The sequence below is a fragment of the Ranitomeya variabilis genome, chromosome 4 (genome assembly GCF_051348905.1).
Source record: "Ranitomeya variabilis isolate aRanVar5 chromosome 4, aRanVar5.hap1, whole genome shotgun sequence".
Taxonomy (NCBI): Eukaryota; Metazoa; Chordata; class Amphibia; order Anura; family Dendrobatidae; genus Ranitomeya; species Ranitomeya variabilis.
In genome coordinates, this window is record NC_135235.1 from 553,071,839 (window position 1) to 553,093,575 (window position 21,737).

Consider the following 21,737-nt stretch of genomic DNA (forward strand, 5'->3'; position numbering starts at 1 on the left):
GTGGCCAATGCCGGCACTGGGAATCTTGTTAAAGTTGAGGGACGCATGGATTCCTCTCAGTATCAGCAGATTCTTGACAATAATGTTCATGAATCAGTGACAAAGTTGAAGTTACGCAGGGGATGGATCTTTCAGCAAGACAATGATCCAAAACACCGCTCCAAATCTACTCAGGCAATCATGCAGAGGAACAATTACACTGTTTTGGAATGGCCATCCCAGTCCCCTGACCTAAATATCATTGAACATCTGTGGGATCATTTGAAGAGGGCTGTCCATGCTCGGTGACCATCAAACTTAACTGAACTGGAATTGTTTTGTAAAGAGGAATGGTCAAAAATACCTTCATCCAGGATCCAGGAACTCATTAAAAGCTACAGGAAGCAACTAGAGGCTGTTATTTTTGCAAAAGGAGGATCTACTAAATATTAATGTCACTTTTCTGGTGAGGTGCCCATACTTATGCACCTGTCAAATTTTGTTTGAATGCAGATTGCACATTTTCTGTTAGTACAATAAACCTCATTTCAAGGCAGAAACATTACTGTGTCCAACAGTTATTAGATATATGAAACTGAAATAGCTGTTGCAAAAAAAACAATTTTTATAAAACATTAAGCTTAAGATTAATAGGGGTGCCCAAACTTTTTCATATAACTGTATGTGGCTGGAAGCCACCTGGCAAAAAGACCAATAGGCAACGCCAGAAGCGTCTTACCTGGGCCAAGTAGAAAAAGAACTGGTCTGTTGCTCAGTGGTCCAAGGTGTTGTTTTCAGATGAAAGTAAATTTAGAGTTTCATCTGGAAATCAAGGTCCCAGAGTCTGAAGGAAAAGTGGAGAGGCCACAATCCAAGCTGCTTGAAGTCTAGTGTGATGTTTCCACAATCAGTGATGGTTTGGGGAGCCATGTCATCTGCCGGAGTAGGTCCACTGTGTTTTATCAAGACTAAAGTCAGCGCAGCCGTCTACCAGGAAATTTTAAAGAACTTCATGCTTCCCTCTGCTGACAAGCTTTTTGGAGATGGAAATGTATTTCTCCAGCAGGACTTGGCACCTGTCCACACTGCCAAAAGTACCAATACCTGGTTTTAAAACAACAGTATCACTGTGCTTGATTGACCAACAAACTCGTCTGACCTTAACCCCATAGAGAATCTATGGAGTATTGTCAAGAGGAAGTTGAGAGACACCAGACCCAACAATGCAGATGAGCTGAAGGATGCTATCAAAGCAACCTGGGCTTCCATAACACCTCAGCAGTGCCACAGGCTGATTGCCTCCATGCCATGCTGCATTGATGCAGTAATCGATGCAAAAGGAGCCCCGACCAAATATTGAGTGCATTTACTGAACATACATTTCAGTAGGCCAACATTTCTGATTTTAAAATAATTTTTCAAGCTGATGTATTAAAGTATTCTAATTTACTGAGATAAAGACTTTTGGGTTTTCATTGGCTGTGAGCCATAATCATCAACATTAACAGAAATAGACACTAGAAATAGATAACTCTGTTTGTAATGACTCTATATAATATATGAGTTTCACTTTTTGTTTTGAAGAACTGAAATAAATTAACTTTTTGATGATATTCTATTTTTGTCAGAAGCACCTGTATTTCTGTGTTTCACCTCTTCTACGGACACCTTTGAGAAATTCTTGTAAATAATTAAAATGTGTACAGAAAATGTTGACACTGTTTTTTTTTTTTGCACTTACAGGTTAGAGATAAAATCATCAATGGATAAGACCTGGGATAGACGTAGATCAATTGTTAATAGGCATCACATGAAAGATGTGCAGCAAAAAATGGATTCGGAATATAAGGTACGGTAAATATCCACTCCGCCATAAACAGCCAGTGATGTCCTCCAGGAAATAATACCGTTGGTAGTACTGTAGTGTTTGCAATGGAAAATGCCACAATTGTTTTGTCATGGATTCTGTGTCATAATAGGGTACGTGGAACCAAAGCAAAATGTAGTGATTTATGGATTCTTTCCAACTGATCCATAAAGACAGCAAAGACCAGTGCAGTTCTACATAATGCAAATTAGGAAGCATTTGCTTATGGACTTAATGCTCCAATGTCAAATAACTATCTAAGTCTAGCCATTGCACTTTCCTGTATAATGGACTTCATTAACTGTGAGTCAGCTATAAATAAGGCTATGCTTGCTTGGCACAGATCTGTATTAGCACAAGCTGTCTGCTACCTTGGCACAGATAAGAAAGGCAGAAGATGTTAATTGCCTCTGTCCTGTTATAACTTATGCATATTTCATTGTCCCATTAAGTTACTGCTTATCAGATCATATGTGATAGATTTGTTTCTGAATATATAAAACCTTCAAATTAGTATTTGCCGCTTCCAGAACAGACATTTTAAAATGTACTTAATTAATACAAGTCACACATTTTGCTTCTGTGCCAGTTTTAACAGGAATAATATTCTCATAGTGTATCCCGAGAACCATTTTGTACATCTAAGAGGCCGAAGCTAACCCTTGAAAATCAAGTTTTATTCCTCCCCCCACCAAACTTTACAGTTGACACAAGGAAGTCAGGCAGGCAGGTAACATTCCTCTGGCATTCCCCAAACCCAGACTGTCCATCAGGCTGTTAGCTAGAGAAACAAGATTTTTGACTCCACATGACATGATTTCACTGCTCCAGAGTCCAGTGGCATTGTGCTTAACACCACTTTATCCGACACTTGCCATTGTGCTTGGTAATGTAGGACTTGCATAAAGTTGTTCAGCCATGAATCCCCATGCCATAGAGCTGCCAGCGCACCTTCAATGCCAGAGAAGATTTGGAGCCAGTGGAGTTTTGGTGACTTTTTATCCATATGCACCTCAGCAGCCCGCTCTGTAACTTTACATGCTCTGCCACTTTGTGACTGAGATGCTATGGTTAAAGGGGTTGTCCACTACTTTCAGTTAACCCCCCAATGTATCCCCCCGGAGCCCCTAATGAAAATTATAAATACCTTCTGGTGCCATTTTCGCCTGTGAGTGGCACTATGGCAGTGGCTGAGTCCGGGTCACGTGACCCCCAGGCTGCAGCCGCCGCTAATTTCGGCCGACGTCACGTCAATTTCCAGACTCTGGAAATTGACGTGACGTCAGCAACAGGCGTGACCCAGCTTCCACAGACAGCAGTCACTCAAGAGTGACTGGGCTGTGGGCAGGACTGGGGACTGCCTGCGGGGCTGTGCTGGGGGCGGGCGGGGCTGTTCTGGAGGTGGGCGGGGCTGGGATGTGGGCGGGGCTGGGGTCTACTGGCCGGCTGCGCTCATGTGCGGAGATGTGCGACCGGTGCGGTGGCGGCGGCCAATGTGGTGCTGGCGGCGGTGGCGGTGGGGGGTGGGGGTCTGTGTGGTGAATCTGCCAAAGATGCTGGAGTGTGTGGGCGGGGTTCTATGTGTCATAAGGTGGCAATTTTCCTTGACAAAATTCTACGCTGCTATGCTACTTCGGCCCGGTCATACATCAGGGATACCAGTGATTTTCTGGACAAATTGAAGGATATCAGGGTGGGTGCCTCTACCATCTTGGTATCCTTTGATGTTGTTTCTCTGTATACATCTATTGAACATGAGAGAGGTCTTAATGCTGTCGATGTGGTGCTATCGGGCTCGGACGTGGCCCCAGCTTGTGCACAGTTGGTCCTCTCTTTGCTGGAGTTCATCCTCAGGAGGAATTATTTCCTCTTTGGGGATGACTACTATCTCCAGCTGAGGGGTACCGCCATGGGGTCCAATGTGGCCCCCACGTACGCCAACATCTACATGGCGGTACTGGAGGACCAATTTGTGTACAGTTCCATCTACTGGCGCCACGTCCGATCCTGGTGGCGCTACATCGACGACATTTTTTGTATCTGGGAGGGGCCTCAACATGATCTTTTTGAGTTCTTATCGGAACTGAACAATGTGCATCCACAATTGAAATTTACTATCTCATATTCTATGGATAAAGTTCAGTTCCTAGATACCATGGTATATAAATGTGATGATAAGCTATGCACTGACTTGTTTGTGAAGGCAACGGACAGGAATAGCCTTCTTGAATATGGCAGCCATCACCCAAGGAGGATGATGGACTCTCTCCCGTGGAGTCAATTGCTGCGGGTTCGTCGCATTGTCTCTGATGATGATGTATGCAATGTTAGGTTGGACGAGATGTGCAACAAATTTATACGTAGGGGTTACCCCAAAAAGAAAGTGATGTCTCAGAAAAATAGGGTGACCGAATTGACAGTTGGGGATTTACAAACACAAAAAAATAAGAATACACAGAAACGGATCCCCTTTGTGTCGACCTATAGTCCAGCGAGTGGGGGGATTTCTAGTATTCTAAACAAACATTGGGGTCTTTTGAATAGAGGGCTACCACAGATTGAGGAATTTCACTCACGACCGATTCTTTCTTATAGGCGGGGACGCAATTTAAAGGACAAACTGGTTAAGTCTGATGTTGGGACGAGGAAGGTTGCCCTCCAAAGGACCTTGTGTCCACCTAGGATGGGCAACTTTCCTTGCCTCAACTGTGCTTGCTGCGGCAACATGTTGAAGGGTGATAGTTTTTTTCACCCTCAAACTGGAAAAAATTTTTTGATTAAAGATAGATATACGTGCTCCTCAAACTATGTAATTTACACAATAGTGTGTCCCTGTGGACTGATATACGTGGGGGAGACCACGATGGAGATTCGAGCGCGTATAAGCAAGCATAAAAGCACTATAAGAACTAAACAACTGGAATTACCAGTTCCTAAGCACTTTAATGAATGTCGACACTCGGTTAACCAACTGAGATTCAGAGTGATTGACGGGGTTCCTGCACTAAGAAGGGGTGGTAATAGGGTGAAATTGCTAAAACAGAAAGAACTGAGGTGGATTTCTGTTTTGGAGTCTCTACAACCAAAGGGGCTCAATATTGAATATAATTTACAAATATGTATTTCCTAAATCCCCCTTGATTCTGATGGTGTCTGTAATCTGTATATTTGTTTTTAATCATGTGTCATCTGTATTATATTCACTGTGCCCTTTATGGGACTTTTTTATAAAATTTCCCCTCTGTTTCAGTGGGGTCATATGGGTATCCGATCTATTTATATGCTACCTGCTTGTTTCTGTTTTTTTGAAGTTTTTTGTCCCTCCCCTTTGTTCATATGGCAAACCGCCAACTGCTTTGATTGCCATGGAGTTGGCTGAGTTTACACCCTTCGTGCTGTGTGGGGAGTGACACTGCGCCGCTCAGAGGCTTGGGATAGGACGGTTTTCCGCCCCCTCCTCCCTCTGATGTGTACGTATGTGAGCTCCTACACCGCTGATAGTGTAACTGGGTCTGATGCGGCCGGCGCTTGCATTGGGAGGCGTGTCTGTGCTGCGGTCATGTGACCGCTTGCACGTGATGAGCCCCCGCACTGTCTCCGGCGGCATCGATCGGCGGTTCCTAAGGTGACGGTGCAATAGTCTATGATGAGAGGTGTTTGTTACTTTGCAGGTGGCGTGTATAGCGTGAAGACAGCGTCGATCCGATGATGCACACCCCAGAGATGGGAGTAGAACGATCGGTGGTTGGTTACTATGACTACCGAAGCAACAATGCTGTGATTGGACTGCAAGGTTCACAGCTGATTGGACCCACTTGGATATATTATTTTTTTTGTATATCTTATGCGAGTTTCATAATACACTGTTTATGATGTGGTGTGGATTGATGGTTTACATGTATTTTTTGTATTTTTTGTATTTATTTATAGAATTGTATTAGGACTGCCCTTCGTATGTGATTGGTGCTGGTTGCAGCTCCACACTATTTAAGGCGGTCAGGTGTGGTATATGTTATACTTGATAAAGGCCAACATGGCCGAAACGTTGTATGTTTCTATGGCAGAATAAAGACTCCTTTTGATACAACTTCTTTCACCTGGAACGGATGCTGCTTCCTTTTTCTACAAGTGTGTGGGCGGGGGGTCTGCGGGGCTGTGCGGTGGGATCATTGGTGTGTGTGTGTCTCTGTGTGCAGGCATCGTCCGATGGGACTACAAGTCCCATTGGGCTCTGCCAGCTACAGTGACAGTGAGTGACACATTAGCCAATGATGGGACAGTAGTAGTCCCATCATCCGGCTAATGTGTTGAATGTAAAAAACAAACAAACACATAAACTCATATACAATACATACAGTGCCTACAAGTAATATTCAACCCCCTGCAGATTTAGCAGGTTTACACATTTGGAATTAACTTGGCATTGTGACATTTGGACTGTAGATCAGCCTGGAAGTGTGAAAGGCACTGCAGCAAAAAAGAATGTTATTTCTTTGTTTATTTATTTTTTTTAAATTGTGAAAAGTCTTTTCAGAGGGTCATTTATTATTCAACCCCTCAACCCACCAGAATTCTGTTTGGTTCCCCTAAAGTATTAAGAAGTAGTTCAGGCACAAAGAACAATGAGCTTCACATGTTTGGATTAATTATCTCTTTTTCCAGCCTTTTCTGACTATTTAAGACCCTCCCCAAACTTGTGAACAGCACTCAAACATGGTCAACATGGGAAAGACAAAGGAGCATTCCAAGGCCATCAGAGACAAGATCGTGGAGGGTCACAAGGCTGGCAAGGGGTACAAAACCCTTTCCAAGGAGTTGGGCCTACCTGTCTCCACTGTTGGGAGCATCATCCGGAAGTGGAAGGCTTATGGAACTACTGTTAGCCTTCCACGGCCTGGACAGCCTTTGAAAGTTTCCTCCCGTGCCGAGGCCAGGCTTGTCCGAAGAGTCAAGGCTAACCCAAGGACAACAAGGAAGGAGCTCCGGGAAGATCTCATGGCAGTGGGGACATTGGTTTCAGTCAATACCATAAGTAACGTACTCTACCGCAATGGTCTCCGTTCCAGACGAGCCCGTAAGGTACCTTTACTTTCAAAGCGTCATGTCAAGGCTCGTCTACAGTTTGATCATGATCACTTGGAGGACTCTGAGACTGACTGGTTCAAGGTTCTCTGGTCTGATGAGACCAAGATCGAGATCTTTGGTGCCAACCACACACGTGACGTTTGGAGACTGGATGGCACTGCATACGACCCCAAGAATACCATCCCTACAGTCAAGCATGGTGGTGGCAGCATCATGCTGTGGGGCTGTTTCTCAGCCAAGGGGCCTGGCCATCTGGTCCGCATCCATGGGAAGATGGCTAGCACGGCCTACCTGGAGATTTTGGCCAAGAACCTCCACTCCTCCATCAAGGATCTTAAGATGGGTCGTCATTTCATCTTCCAACAAGACAACGACCCAAAGCACACAGCCAAGAAAACCAAGGCCTGGTTCAAGAGGCAAAAAATCAAGGTGTTGCAGTGGCCTAGTCAGTCTCCTGACCTTAACCCAATTGAAAACTTGTGGAAGGAGCTCAAGATTAAAGTCCACATGAGACACCCAAAGAACCTAGATAACTTGGAGAAGATCTGCATGGAGGAGTGGGCCAAGATAACTCCAGAGACCTGTGCCGGCCTGATCAGGTCTTATAAAAGACGATTATTAGCTGTAATTGCAAACAAAGGTTATTCCACAAAATATTAAACCTAGGGGTTGAATAATAATTGACCCACACTTTTAATTTTAAAATTTGAACACCTGGAGACAGTCAGCACCTCCCAGTCTCAGATTGGATGGCCTAGCTATCAATCAACACATTGACAGCTCAGCACACCCCTGCACCACACTGGACGACTGATCTGTCAATCAAAGTACTGACAGCTTCAGCACGCCCCTGTACTAGACTGGACGGCTAAGCTGTCAGTAACTGCATCTTAGACACACTGAGGGGTGGGACTATGACACTATCAAGTCCAACCAAAAATGGTCATATATGGTGAAATCTAATGTCCATGGATAGTTTCACTTTTGTCCAAAATGGCTCTATTCCCAAGCAACACCAATTTCATAAGTATGTTTTTAAATGGAGTCTGTCAGTCACAAGAATGTCTGTTCAAACCAAGTACAGGCATTCGGTACACCTTTGGAATGGCCAAATAGTTCACTGCATCATCCTACCTACTTGTTTTCCACCTATCTACACCCTTCTCTGGCTCCTGTAAAGCCACAGCTGTTAATCAAGAAAGAAGAGGCCAGAGATAGATGGGAAACAGGTAGGTGGGAAGGTTCACTGAACTGTTTGGCCACACCAAGGGTGCACCGTGTTCCTGTGCTTGGTTTGAATACTAATTTTGTGCTGACATTCTCCCATTAAATTTTATTTTTTCATTTAGACTTCAATAAGTATAAAAAAGATAAAATATTTTGGCAATCGGGAGAATTGAAAAATGTTTAGGTAAGTTAAATATTAGAAAAATAATAAACTTTGGTTCAGCAAATGAAACGTGCACAGTTGTTTAGATCCTGTTGATCCCACAGATTAGTAAAGAACTAGCTGAGATCTTCTTATGAGCCCTGTGTCCCTTTAACATCCGGAGATGAATCAAATGTATTTACTGCTAAAATAGTTGCAATGTTCCATTCCAGGCCCATCTACGCCACCAGGAGCAGGTAAGAGAGCTTACTGAGCGAATGAGAGAGAAGCAAGCTTTATCCCAACGTGCCCCAAATCTTTTCAACTTGTACTCCACGCGAAGTTACAGTAAACCATGGCAGAAGGGGATGAACACAAAACCAGTGGTAATGGTACACAGATTATTTATTAAAGCAATGTACTGTAGTTACTTTATATTATCTCTAATTATAATTATTATATTACTCTTTTGTGTACAATGGACATCACCATCGCAGTAATTTCTTCTAGGCACTTAAAGGGAATGTGTCATCCCAAAATTACATATTTCTTAAACCAGGGTTTATGTTAAATGTATTTTTTAAAATGTTGTGAAATAGTTTGATATATATTTATTATCACTCTCTGTAATAAAAAAAAAACAAAACACAATTTTCACACTGGCCACTCTACTTAATACTAAATTTGCATCATCCAGCGAATAGCACTGGGGTCTTCCTATTCTTTCAGGAATCCTATATGGACATTAGCAGCAATAGACTGATCCAGTCACTACTTAGTTGCATGGCAGTATGTAATAAGCGTGATCTGATTGGGCAAAGGAAGGGAGGAGGAGGTGAGCTGTGACATCACCTATTGTGAATGGTGGATCCTGGGTTATCAGCTGTACAAAGGGATCCTACAAAAAAAAGAGAAGTTTGTTCCAACTCTTTGGGATAAAACATTCTTGTATTATGATTAAAATTTCATAGCACTCAAAAAAGAAACACCTTAAAAGAGGAAAAGTGACGTGTTTCAATCATACTCCTACGATCTTAATCAGAAATGTTATTGTTGAGCTGGTTTCATTGCTTTTTTGATTTCCTATGAAGTGGTGTTAACTTTTATTGTAATTTTGTCTGTGATGATAATGAGATCTTCTGAAAAGTCATCTGCAAATAACAGGATATATGTGTCTATTATACAACCTAATTGCCAGTGTATAAATTGGAAGATTTCAGTTTTTGTTTTTTTGTTTTTTATAGAAATAGGGATAAGGGATTTTTTTTTAACCAAAAATAAAATAAAAAGAACATTTAGTATATAAAAAAATGATTTAAAACAATAGGTCATTTTCTGATGACACATTACTTTTAAACTCCAGCAACATGCATACATAAGCTTGATTTTGCTTTTAATACATGTACGTTAATGCAGTGGGATGACAACTGCTGTGCGCAGTATAGTAATTAGCGATAACCAGATAGAGACAGTAACACAAAAGAGGAAAAAAATTATACCGCTAATGGAAATGAGGCGGAAATTTTTATAAAGAAAAGTAGTGATGGGCATATTTCCTGAATAGAAGTCAATAACAGCTTTTTATTTTTTTTTTATCTTATGTTCCAAAGGATTGTATCATTTCCCGAATATGCTGATTCACTGTAGCCCTGAATCACTACAGCTCACATCATAACAGAACATGTCTAGAAAAAAAAAATCTGTTATCTGCTCAAAGATTTTCCCATCATCTATATCATTGAATCAATATTCAGGGCCAGGCTATACATGTAGTTTTTAAGGGGAGTGGGTGGCGTTTAAAGGTTTATCGACCACAAAATGTTTAAGTATTAAATCGGTGGCCATGGTAGTGTACGATTTTAACCATATATTTTTACGGGAGATATAGAAACCGACTAGTGTGTCTTCCTGTGTGTCGGTGATAATTACTTATTAATAGGAAAATCCATTTATTCTTTCTACTAAAATCTAAAATGACCACACACCAGTTTTGGAGGTTATTCTTGGCCAAAGGATTTGCTATATTAACGGCTAATGATTGCAATCTCACTTGTGATTGTCAGCAGTGAAAAATTAATTGCTTTTTAGAGAATAGAAGCAATTTATTAGGTTATTCTTCATCACTGTAATTATTATGGTTATATCTGGTTATAGTTTGCATTAGCAATTTTGTAAGTATTCATCTCTTAACCTAGTGAATTGAATTTTATGGAATTAGAAAAACAAACAAACCTGTCTAATCAGAAAATAACTATCCTAACTGTATATCCTTCATCTTGTGCGTACCTGTAATACTACATCCTTAGAAGTCTATATTATTATTATTATTATTATTATTATTTGTTTATATAGCACCATTGATTCCATGGTGCTGTACATGAGAAGGGGTTACATACTAATTACAATAAACAGGCTAACAATAACAGACTGATACAGAGGGGAGAGGACCCTTACATTCTGCAGCATGGTGGGGAAGGAGACAGTAGGTTGGGGGGTTGTGGCAGCTCCGATGTTGGTGAGGAGGCAGCAGGGTCATTGCAGGCTGTAGGCTTTCTTGAAGAGGTGGGTTTTCAGGTTCCGTCTGAAGGATCCGAATGTGGTTGATAGTCGGAAGTGTTGAGGTACAGAATTCCAGAGGATGGGGGATATTCGGGAGAAGTCTTGGAGGCGATTAGGTGAGGAGCGAATAAGTATGGAGGAGAGATTGAGGTCTTGGGAGGACCGGAGATTATGTGAGGGAAGATATCAGGAGATTAGTTCAGAGATATATGGAGACAGGTTATGGATGGCTTTGTAGGTCAGTATTAGTTATTTGAACTGGATACGCTGAGGGAATGGGAGCCAATGAAGAGATTATCAGTGGGGAGAAGCGGAGGAGTAGCGAGGAAAGAGATTAATTAGTCAGGCAGCAGAGTTAAGGATGGACTGGAGAGGTGCAAGAGTGTTAGCAGGGAGGCCACAGAAAAGGATGTTGCAGTAGTCGAGGCAGGAGATGATGAGGGCATGCACAAGCATTTTAATAGATTAAGGGTTGAGGAAAGGACGGATTCTGGAGATATTTTTGAGCTGGATGCGACAGGAGGTGGAAAGAGCTTGGATGTGCGGTTTAAAGGACAGGGCAAAGTCAAGGGTTACTCCAAGGCAGCAGACTTCTGGTACGGGGAAAGCGTGATGTCATTGATTGGGATAGATAGATCAGGTAAGGAAGACCTGTGGGATGGAGGAAAGATGATGAGTTCAGATTTGTCCACATTGAGTTTGAGGTAGAGGAGAAGAAGGAGGATATGGCTGATAGACACTCCAGGATTCTGGACAGCAGAGAGATGACGTCTGGGCCAGAGAGGTAGATCTGAGTGTCTTCAACATACAGGTGGTACTGAAATCCATGGGACTTCATGAGTTGTCCCAGGCCAAATGTATAGATTGAGAAGAGTAAAGGTCTTAGAACAGAGCCTTGGGGGACTCCAACAGAGAGAGGGTGGGATGAGGAGGTAGTATGGGAGTGGGAGACGCTGAATTTACAGTTGGAAAGGTATGAGGAGATCCAGGATAGGGTGAGGTCTTTGATGCCAAAGGTGGAGAGGATCTATAGTAGGAGGCAGTGGTCAACTGTATCAAAAGCAGAGGACAGGTCTAGAAGGAGGAGTATAGAGTATTGTCCGTTATTTTCCTATATTGCTCTACTATGCTAATGTATAGGGAAAATATACAGGGTTTGGCCGGGGTCTCACTAGCGACTCACAGAGCATGGGATGCGATATGCTAATGACCCGGGAGCTGAGTGTCAGTGCTCTGTGCTCCAATCCTCTCGCATGACAAGATCATGACAATGACAATGAATTTCTCCATCTCCTCTGCTGTCAGCGTCAGAGGGAATCACACTGCACTCAAATGATATCCAAATGCAGTGCAGGTTTCACACACACACACACACACACACATACACACACACACACACACACACACACACACACACACACACACACTCATAGCCTTATGTGTGTGTGTGAGATCCGATTCTCAGGTGCAATCAAAGCCATGAAAAGTGAGAACGAACCCTTTCTCTTCTATTGGCTTACATATTAGGATATAGACAGAGGCACACAACATAGCCATTCCACAAGAAAACAGTATATTTGGTCATCGGATGAAAAACAGAGACACAAATTAGCTGATCCACAGTTTTTTTTCGTGAAAATCTTCTGCTTCACCTCTGGACCAAGTATATTTGGTGGGGATATTAATTTATCTATCTATCTATCTATCTATCTATCTATCTATCTATCTATCTATCTATCTATCTATAGTGGCATGTAAAAGTTTGGGCACCACTGGTCAAGATTACTGTTAATGTGAACTGTTAAGCAAGTTGAATATGAAATAATCTCTAAAAAGCCTAAAGTTAAAGATGATACATTTCTTTTGTATTTTAGGCAAAAAATATAGTCATTTTTTACATTTTAACACTCACAAAAATGAAAATGGGCCAATGCAAAAGTTTGGGCACCCTTGGAGATTTGTGTGCTCAGATAACTTTGACCAAGGTTTCAGACCTTAATTAGCCTGTTAGGGTTATGGCCTGTTCAGTATCATTGTTAGGAAATTTCAGGTTATGCACATTTCCCAGCTTTTTAACACACCAGCCTCCTCTAACCTTGGGCCAAAAAAACGCATCCATGGGTTCTTCTAAGCAGCTTCCTAGCACTATGAAAATGAAAATGGTGGAGGTCGACAAAGCAGGAGAAGGCTATAAAAAGATAACAAAGCATTTTCAAGTTGTCCTTTCCTCAGTTCGAAATGTAATTAAGAGATGGCAGTTAACAGGAACAGTGTAGGTCAAGATAAGGTCTGGAAGACCAAGCACAATTTCAGTGAGAGCTGCTTGTAGAATTGCAAGAGAGGAAAATCAGAACCTCTGCTTGAGTGCAAAAGACCTTCAGAAAGATTTAGCAGACTCTGGAGTTGTGGTACAATGATCTACTGTTCATAGGCACCTGCGCAAATATGGCCTTCATGGAAGAGTAATCATAAGAAAATCTCTCCTGCATCGTCACTGTAAAATCCAGCTTCATAGGTATGTAAAAGAACATCTAAACAAGCTTGATGCATTTTGGCAACAAGTCTTGTGGACCGATGAGGTTAAAAAATAACTCTTTGGCTACAATTATCAAAGGTATGTGTGGAGAAAAAAGGGCACAGAATTTCAGGAAAAGAACATGACACCAACCATTAATTATGGGGGTGGATCAATCATGCTTTGGGGTTGTGTTGCAGCTAATGGCATGGGAAACATTTCATGGTAGAGGGAGGAATTGATTGAATGAAATTTCAACAAATTCTACATGTGAACATAACTCCATCTGTGAAAAAGCTGAAGTTGAAAACAGGATGGCTTCTACAACTGGATAATGATCCTAAACACACATCAAGATCCACAATAGACTACCTCAAAAGTCGCTAGCTGAAGGTTTGACATTGGCCCTAACAGGCCCCTGATCTGAACATCATTGAAAATCTGTGGCTAGACCTCAAATAGCAGTGCATGCAAGATGACCCAGGAATCTCACAGACCTGGAAACATTTTCCAAAGAAGAACGGATGAAAATCCCTGAAACAAGAATTGAAAGACTCTTGTCTGGGTACAAAAAGCATCTACAGGATATGATACTTTCAAAAGGGGGTGCTACTAGGTACTAACCATGCAGGGTTCCTAAACTTTTGCATCGACCCATTTTCTCTTTTATAATTTAAAAAATCTAATATATATATATATATATATATATATATATATATATACATATATATATACAGTGGGTACGGAAAGTATTCAGGCCCCTTTAATTTTTTCACTCTTTCTTTCATTGCAGCCATTTGGTAAGTTCGAATAATTTTTTTTTGCTTAACATACAAATGAAATGTGTCATCTTTAACTTTAGGCCTTTTAGAGATCATTTCATCTTCCGCTGTACAATTTTTCCTACAGGTTTGGTGGCTAAGAGTTTAGTGATAGGTGTGGTGTTGGGTTTGTGGGTTCAACTTCTCCCCTTTCTATATGGTTTCAAGTGTTATTTTCATATTGCCCATACCTGCTTCTTGCCACGGGGGAGTTTGAACAAGCATCATATGCTTGAAACAAAGTTGTTTACCCACAATTTTGGAAAGGGGCCAACAATTTTGTCCAGACAATTTTGGGTTTTTTGTGTGAAATTATGTCCAATTTCCCTTTTTCCTCTTTTTTTTTTTTTTTTTTAGTTTCTTTTAATACACACAAAGGAAATGTATATACACTGACGAGCAAAAGGGTAACAATGTTATGAACTTTTGACTTTCAGGTGCCATATCTCACCGTCCACTACTGCTTCAAATGTGAGACTACCATCATTTTATAGACAATCATCTTGTTTATCTCATACATAAACTTAACTTGCAACTATTTTAGCATGTGATTAGTTATGTAGATTCTGGTCAAGTCACTGCATTGTTACTGTTTTGCTCCTAAGAATCAAAGTTTGTATTATTTTGTAAATCTTCCTTTGGCTTTCAACACTGCTTGAATCCTTCTGGGCATGCTCTCAGTCGAAATCTGATACCAGGTATCTTGTACATGTTCTCAAAGTTGGTGCATACTGGTCCACTGACTTGGTTATGTATACAGTTTTTTCTTCAACTCTACCCACAAGTGTTTGATTGGGTTGAGGTCTGGGGACTAATCTACCATCTGATGGCAGCAGTAGTAACATCAGCCAACACCAATGACCAGAGGTAAACTTTATACCTCCAATCACAGCTGTAGGCTCATGCTGTCATTTGACAGCGTGGGTTCTAAGAGGAAAGGTGTGCACTCTGGGAGTATGGAGCTGGCGCAGGCTGAACCTGGATTGAATCCAGACAACTCAAAATTGAAGAAAACAACCGCACTCAGAATATGAATTTGCGTCATAAACGTGAAATTTTTAATAGGGAACACCACAGTGATTTAATCAAGTGTTGAGGTAACATTTCGACCCCTTGATGGGCCTTTATCAAACCTCACTTTCAAGTGAAGAGCAATGGAAGGAGAGGAGAACAATGTCCAGGACGGACGCAGCAGCTCCACTGGAGAAAAGAAAATACGAGGATCCGGGAATGGCACGGACAGGGAGTAAGATCCCTAAAAGCAGTGGTGTGACCACCGCCAACATTCCTGCCTCTGGACCCACAGTGCTTTTAGGGATCTTACTTCCTGTCTGTGCCATTCCGGATCCTCGTATTTTCTTCTTTTCTCCAGTGGAGCCGCTGCGTCCGTCCTGGACATTGTTCTCCTCTCCTTCCATTGCTCTTCACTTGAAAGTGAGGTTTGATAAAGGCCCATCAAGGGGTCGAAACGTTACCTCAACACTTGATTAAATCACTGTGGTGTTCCCTATTAAAAAATTCACGTTTATGACGCAAATTCATATTCTGAGCAGGTTTGATAAAGGCCCATCAAGGGGTCGAAACGTTACCTCAACACTTGATTAAATCACTGTGGTGTTCCCTATTAAAAAATTCACGTTTATGACGCAAATTCATATTCTGAGCGCGGTTATTTGACAGCGTGGGAACTGCAGCTGTCTGACCGGAGGTGATGATTTTACCGCCGATCAGAAGCAGCGACAAACACCCGATGTTCAGGGGGCCGAATCCAAACAGTAACACAAACTTCCTGGTGAAGTCTGTGTTTTGTGTCCATGCCCGAAAAGTAGGTGTTTGGGTTCGCCCAGCTCTCTCTCTCTCTCTCTCTCTATACTGTATATATGTATATAAATAATATGACACTGTAGATTATATATAGGATGTGATAGATAATGGATGAATAGGTAAATAGACAGAGAGGCAAATAGGAGAGAGATAGAGAAATAGATATCCCCACCAAATAAAAATGGCGATACTGACGCCTGGTCCAGAGGTGAAGCAGGGGGAAATTGTTTTTTTTATTCATTCATGGTGGTTCTGTCCCCTGCAGCCTTCCACCCTAGACACCCACCCTCTGGTGCCTAGTGACAATACGGCCCTGAGTTGGGCCACATTTTCTTAATATGTGACGCCATGTCCCTTGTTCAGCCAACCTGCCCTGTTGGAATGTCGTTCCCATCTATAAGATGGCTGCAGATGCCTGCCAATCATAGCGCATTCTTACCGATACATACAAATGAGTTGGTGGGAAAAAGAAACAACCAACGACTTTTCAGCGAATTTCTCCTAAATATTCAGCAGGTTTGTCCATATTATCGTGTGTGGCATACTCTTCTTTTGGTTTTCTTATGGAATGTCAGCGGTGAGTGCCGCTTTCTACGTTTTTTACTCTCTACAAGTTTCATGTTTGTTTAAGCTGAGCAGTCCAGTATCTGAGCATGTACTCTGAATATACTTGTTCACGGGATAATTCCCTTGTGGATTTACAGGGAGTCTTTCATAAGAATAAATGCTAGTTTGCCTTATTAACATGTCAGTTTTTTTTCACTTAAGAGAAAAACTGACAGTTTCATCAGTGATTTTTGGTCGGAGTTTTATCTGAGTTTGGAGTCTCATCAGTTTCTCTCATATGTGAAAAGGAAAAAATGATTTCCATTCTTTTCATATGCAATAGTCCGTGAAAATCGGACGGCTCTTAGGTGTCATCCGAGTGCTTTCCAAATTTTCATGGACCCATAGACTTGCATTGCCAACTCTGATCTGACAAAAGGATCAAAATCGAACATATCTCCATGATTTTGCTTGGACCACTCGGTCTGCAGAAAATCACGGAAATGTGAATTACTCACTTTTAGAGCTATGAGTGCTATCTGTGAAAAACACAGATAGCACTTACATTTAAAAAATGGTCGTCTGAATGAGGCCTTAACCTGCAGACATGGGATTAATCTGCAGATTAATAGTGTTCTAAAGCCATGCAGCTGCGCCGCTCTGAAATTCTGACTGCTGGAAGTTAATCAACTTGGCAGCCTCCAGCTTTCAGTCATATAAAAGCGGCCAGCATGGCTTCAGTCACTTCTCAGGACATAGTGAGCTATGGCTGTAACCACACCCCACACTATGACTGACAGTCGGCTTTGTAGTGATGCACTGTTGAACCAACTGTCAGTCAGTGTGAGGGGCATTGTTAAAGCCGCTACTCACTATTTACTGAGTGGTAACTGAAGCTGCCACCTCTATGACTGAAAGCTGGAAGCTGCTGGGAGGAATAAAGATTATTTCCTCCCAGTAGCTGTGCTTTCAATACAGTTGCGGCATGGCTTTAGAACTCTATTAACCTGCATATTAACTCCACATCTGCAGGTTAATAGTATTTTTCTCATGACAGGTTTTAATGGTGTGGTAAGTAATGCCAGAGTTTTTCTTTTTTACTACTATGTATTTGGTCATACGCTTGCACATCATAAATACTGCCTTTTATGGTACAGAAAATCTACATTTAACAGTTCAAGCAAAGTGGATCTGATTTAATGAAAACGCTTACCCACTGTGTGTTTAAAGATGCTGTTGAACTATGTGGACCCTGAAAGTAAAGCATATAAAAACGTAACTGCGGTTTTAAGTGCAGTATCCCAGCATTTTGAAACTCAAAAAAAGCTTTGAAAAAAAAAATATGAACAAAAAACCCCTCAAAACATAACAAAGAGAAGGCTACTACTGTACATTTTGTTATATAAACTGATCAGAAAAAGGAAGCAAATAAGCGTGAAAAAATGTATAAATAAAACATATACTGTACTTTATTGATACAAATAGACACTCATAAAAGCACCAATGAAAACAGGGAGAAGTATCTCTAAGTAAACACGGCACCAGGGATACAGTGTAATCCCCACAACTAGGGTGAATACCAACACGCAAAGTAGCGGCCTGCTAGAAATATGGGACTCCTGCAAGTAAAGGTGCTATCTATCTAGGGGTGGAGATAAGGTTGAGGTCTGATCATAGACATAGTGCTGACAGTAAAAAATACTTATGTAACCATTTTTCAGCCTAGTGGACATAGGTGAACCAACCTACCACAGTCTCTATTAACGTGCATGGAGAGGTCCCATAAGGTGGCAGAGCTCAAGAATATATAACTTATATTACCTGGTGCTGGAAAGTGACAGACCCCAACGCGCGTTTCGCGTCATCTTCTTTGGTGCTAACACCTACACAAAAAAATGCAACGGTTATAACGCAGTGTTTGCATACAAGGCAGCATGTCATAAATCAGATGTAAGAAAAATCGCGACTCCATGCACCTAAACAATGCCGTGTGTATAAAGCTTTCTGAATTTAGCTCATAATGGCCGTCACAACGCTATGATGTAGCCATCGTCCAGCGAATACTCCTGGTGCCCATTGGAACCCAACTGATCCCTTTTAACTTATAATAGGGTACACTGAGTTTTCATGAAATTTCCATCATTTTGATGGGAAGAATAGCTCTACATGGTGCGGAGCCTCTAACGGCGGTGTGAACAGTCTCGGTATATTTTCTTTTAACATGCTTCACATCTTTGTAGTTAATAATTGCTCCTTTAAAATTTCTAGTAATGGCTTAGCAGAAAGCAAAGCTTATAATAGACTTGTAAAGTTAAGAAAATAAAGTAAATCTGTGAATGTAACACATTTGGAGCAAATTGTTTGTGATAAGAAATGCACTAAACTAAAATAGATGTTGTGATTTTAAAAGAAACTTGTCGCACAAGCAATGAAAAGTCATTTTAACAGATTATTACCCATTATTAAGGAATCAATAGGATATTTTCTGATAAATCATAATAGAGTGCCTATGTACAGTCAGGCTGGCCACAAATGGGAGACAAAGGCTGACCGAAAACACAGCTTTCAATGGTTTTTACAATAATTGTTGGCCATTGTTGGCCTTGCTCTTACCTATGAATGACTGATAAATAACATGCCTGCCTGAATTTTGATCTGGAGTGTTTTTAGTCAGTGTTCAGTAGTAACTTGAGCTTTATTCGCAACTATATTTAATGGCACATCAATATTGTGCTGTTTGGTTAATAGTCCGCTATATTTATGAGCCCACTAACAGATGATCATGGTCCTGATTTGTCTTTCAGTGGGGCTATCAGAGAATGTGATGAAAGTTCTGCTTTAATCAATGACTGGACATTATAAAATGGCGGATTTATTTTCTTTCCTCAATTTTTTTTACTGCATCTTCAAAATTGTCCTGTTTTGCAAACACTACGAAACAAGTTTAATACTCAGCCCTTTTAAATGCTAGATTGTGGGCCAGTTTTATTTTACATGGCAGAAACTCATTAGGAACCTCCGTCCGTAACATAGCACTGTTCTACAGCCAAGTTGGTTCAGAGTCAAAAACAGTTGAACTTAAACTAATTTTGTGGTGCTGAAAATGAGGATGATGCTTAAATTTGCTGATTGACTCTACTTTTCAAGATCCAAAAGGAAATTGTAATTATGACACCTTTCATGCAGGCGCAAAGAAAAATTGCGCCATTATTATTTCATCATCATTATTGCATTGTTAGTAGCTCATTTATTACACTACCTATTTACCATATATACTTGAGTATAAGCCGAGTATTTTAGCACATTTTTTTGTGCTGAAAACTCCCCCTCGGCTCATACTCGAGTCATTGTCCCAGAAGATAGAGGGGGAGCGTCAGAGGTGGAGCAGCGGGCACAGGAGGCAGGAGCCGGCTGCTGCGGCTAACTCCTGTGTCCGCTGCTAAAAAGAAATGAATATTCACTGTGCTGGTAGTGAATATTCATTTCTCTGTAATAGTGTGCACAGTGTCAGCCGCAGCAGCGGGGTGATCCCGTGTGCCCACTACTTAAGAGAAATTAATATTCACCTCTCTCCACTCTCATGGGCATGGGAGAGGTGAATATTCATTCCCTTACGTAGCGCGGACCCGTGACACTGTGTGCGTTACTTAATAGCAATAGATACTCACTGCCCTCCACGCACATAGTCCTGGCGTGTAGACTAGACCAGTGAGTATTCCGGCAGCTGTCATCTGCTTGTAAGCAGCACATGACCTCCCTGCCACTCGCTGCTTACAAGCATAAATCAGCTGTTGGCACCGGAACAATACGCTGCGAGGGAGCGCAGGAAGGGCGTATCCTGGGGGGGCAGCCGGGGCATGTGCCCTGGGCGCAGCTGACAGGGGGGCGCCAGCGGGCCGCCTGATGCAGCGATCCAAGGTGGAGGCTCCCTGTCGGCGGAATTCTGCCGCCCCCACACTGAGATGCTTCCGTTCTCTGAGCCAGCTGTCAAATTGACAGCCGGCTCAGAGAAAGTGCTGCGCATCGGTTTCCAAGCATGCGGCCCCTGAGGCAGGCATCTGCGGCCCGAGGTGCATGCTAGAAGAGAGGAGGCAGCACAGAGCTCTGCGACTTTTGCAGCTGCTGGAGAGCCCGCGGTGCACGCTAGAAGAGAGGAGGCGGCATGGAGCTCTGGGTCTTTCGCAGCTGCTGCTGAGCCGCCCACAATGCGTCGCCATGGATACGCAGAGTGACTTCCGACCGTCCAGTGCCCGGAGAATGAGCCGCGTGACGCCAAACAGGAAGTGTGCTGCACCTGCCACCTGGAGCAAAGGATTGCGGGGGGATGCAGAGCCTGGCTGGGAGGACAAGGTATGGGCTCTTATATACGGCGTGGGCTGTGTTATATACTACGTGGGCTGCTATATACTACATGGGCTGCTATATACTATGTGGGCTGCTATTTACTACGTGGGCTGTGCTATATACTACGTGGGCTGTGCAATATACTACGTGGCTGCTATATACTACGTGGCTGCTATACACTACGTGGCTGTTATATACTACGTGGGCTGTGCAATATACTACGTGGGCTGCTATATACTACGTGGGCTGCTATATACTACGTGGCTGCTATTTAATACGTGGGCTGTGCTATATACTGCATGGGCTGTGCAATATACTACGTGGCTGCTATATACTACGTGGCTGCTATATACTACGTGGGCTATTGTATACTACGTGGGCTGTGCTATATACTACGTGGGCTTCTATATACTACGTGAGCTGTGCAATATACTACGTGGCTGCTATATACTACGTGGCTGCTATATACTACGTGGCTGCTACATACTACGTGGGCTGTGCTATATACTACGTGGGCTGCTATATACTACGTGGGCTGTGCAATATACTACGTGGCTGCTATATACTATGTGGCTGTGTTATATACTACATGGCTGCTATTTACTACGTGGGCTGTGTTATATACTGTGTGGGCTGCTATATAGTACGTGGGCAGTGCTGTATACTACTATGTGGGCAGTGCTATATATACTACTATGTGGGCAGTGCTGTATACTACTATGTGGGCAGTGCTGTATAGTACTGTGTGGGCTGTGCTGTATACTACTGTGTGGGCTGTGCTGTATACTGCTGTGTGGGCTGTGCTGTATACTACTGTGTGGGCTGTGC

At 42.2% G+C, this 21,737-nt stretch overlaps 1 protein-coding gene across 3 annotated transcripts in view; it reads left to right on the forward strand.

Moving 5' to 3' along the window:
• MARCHF10 (membrane associated ring-CH-type finger 10) overlaps nucleotides 1-21,737 on the forward strand; it is a 131,302-nt gene that overhangs the window by 21,019 nt on the left and 88,546 nt on the right. Inside the window, exons 2-3 of one of the 3 annotated variants that reach the window (XM_077257730.1) lie at nucleotides 1,723-1,828; nucleotides 8,534-8,686. In XM_077257730.1, the coding sequence (XP_077113845.1) occupies nucleotides 1,723-1,828; nucleotides 8,534-8,686 (259 nt within the window). Of the gene's footprint in view, nucleotides 1-1,722; nucleotides 1,829-8,533; nucleotides 8,693-21,737 lie in introns of all 3 variants that reach the window. The other 2 variants (XM_077257729.1, XM_077257731.1) reach the window with 2 other exon arrangements.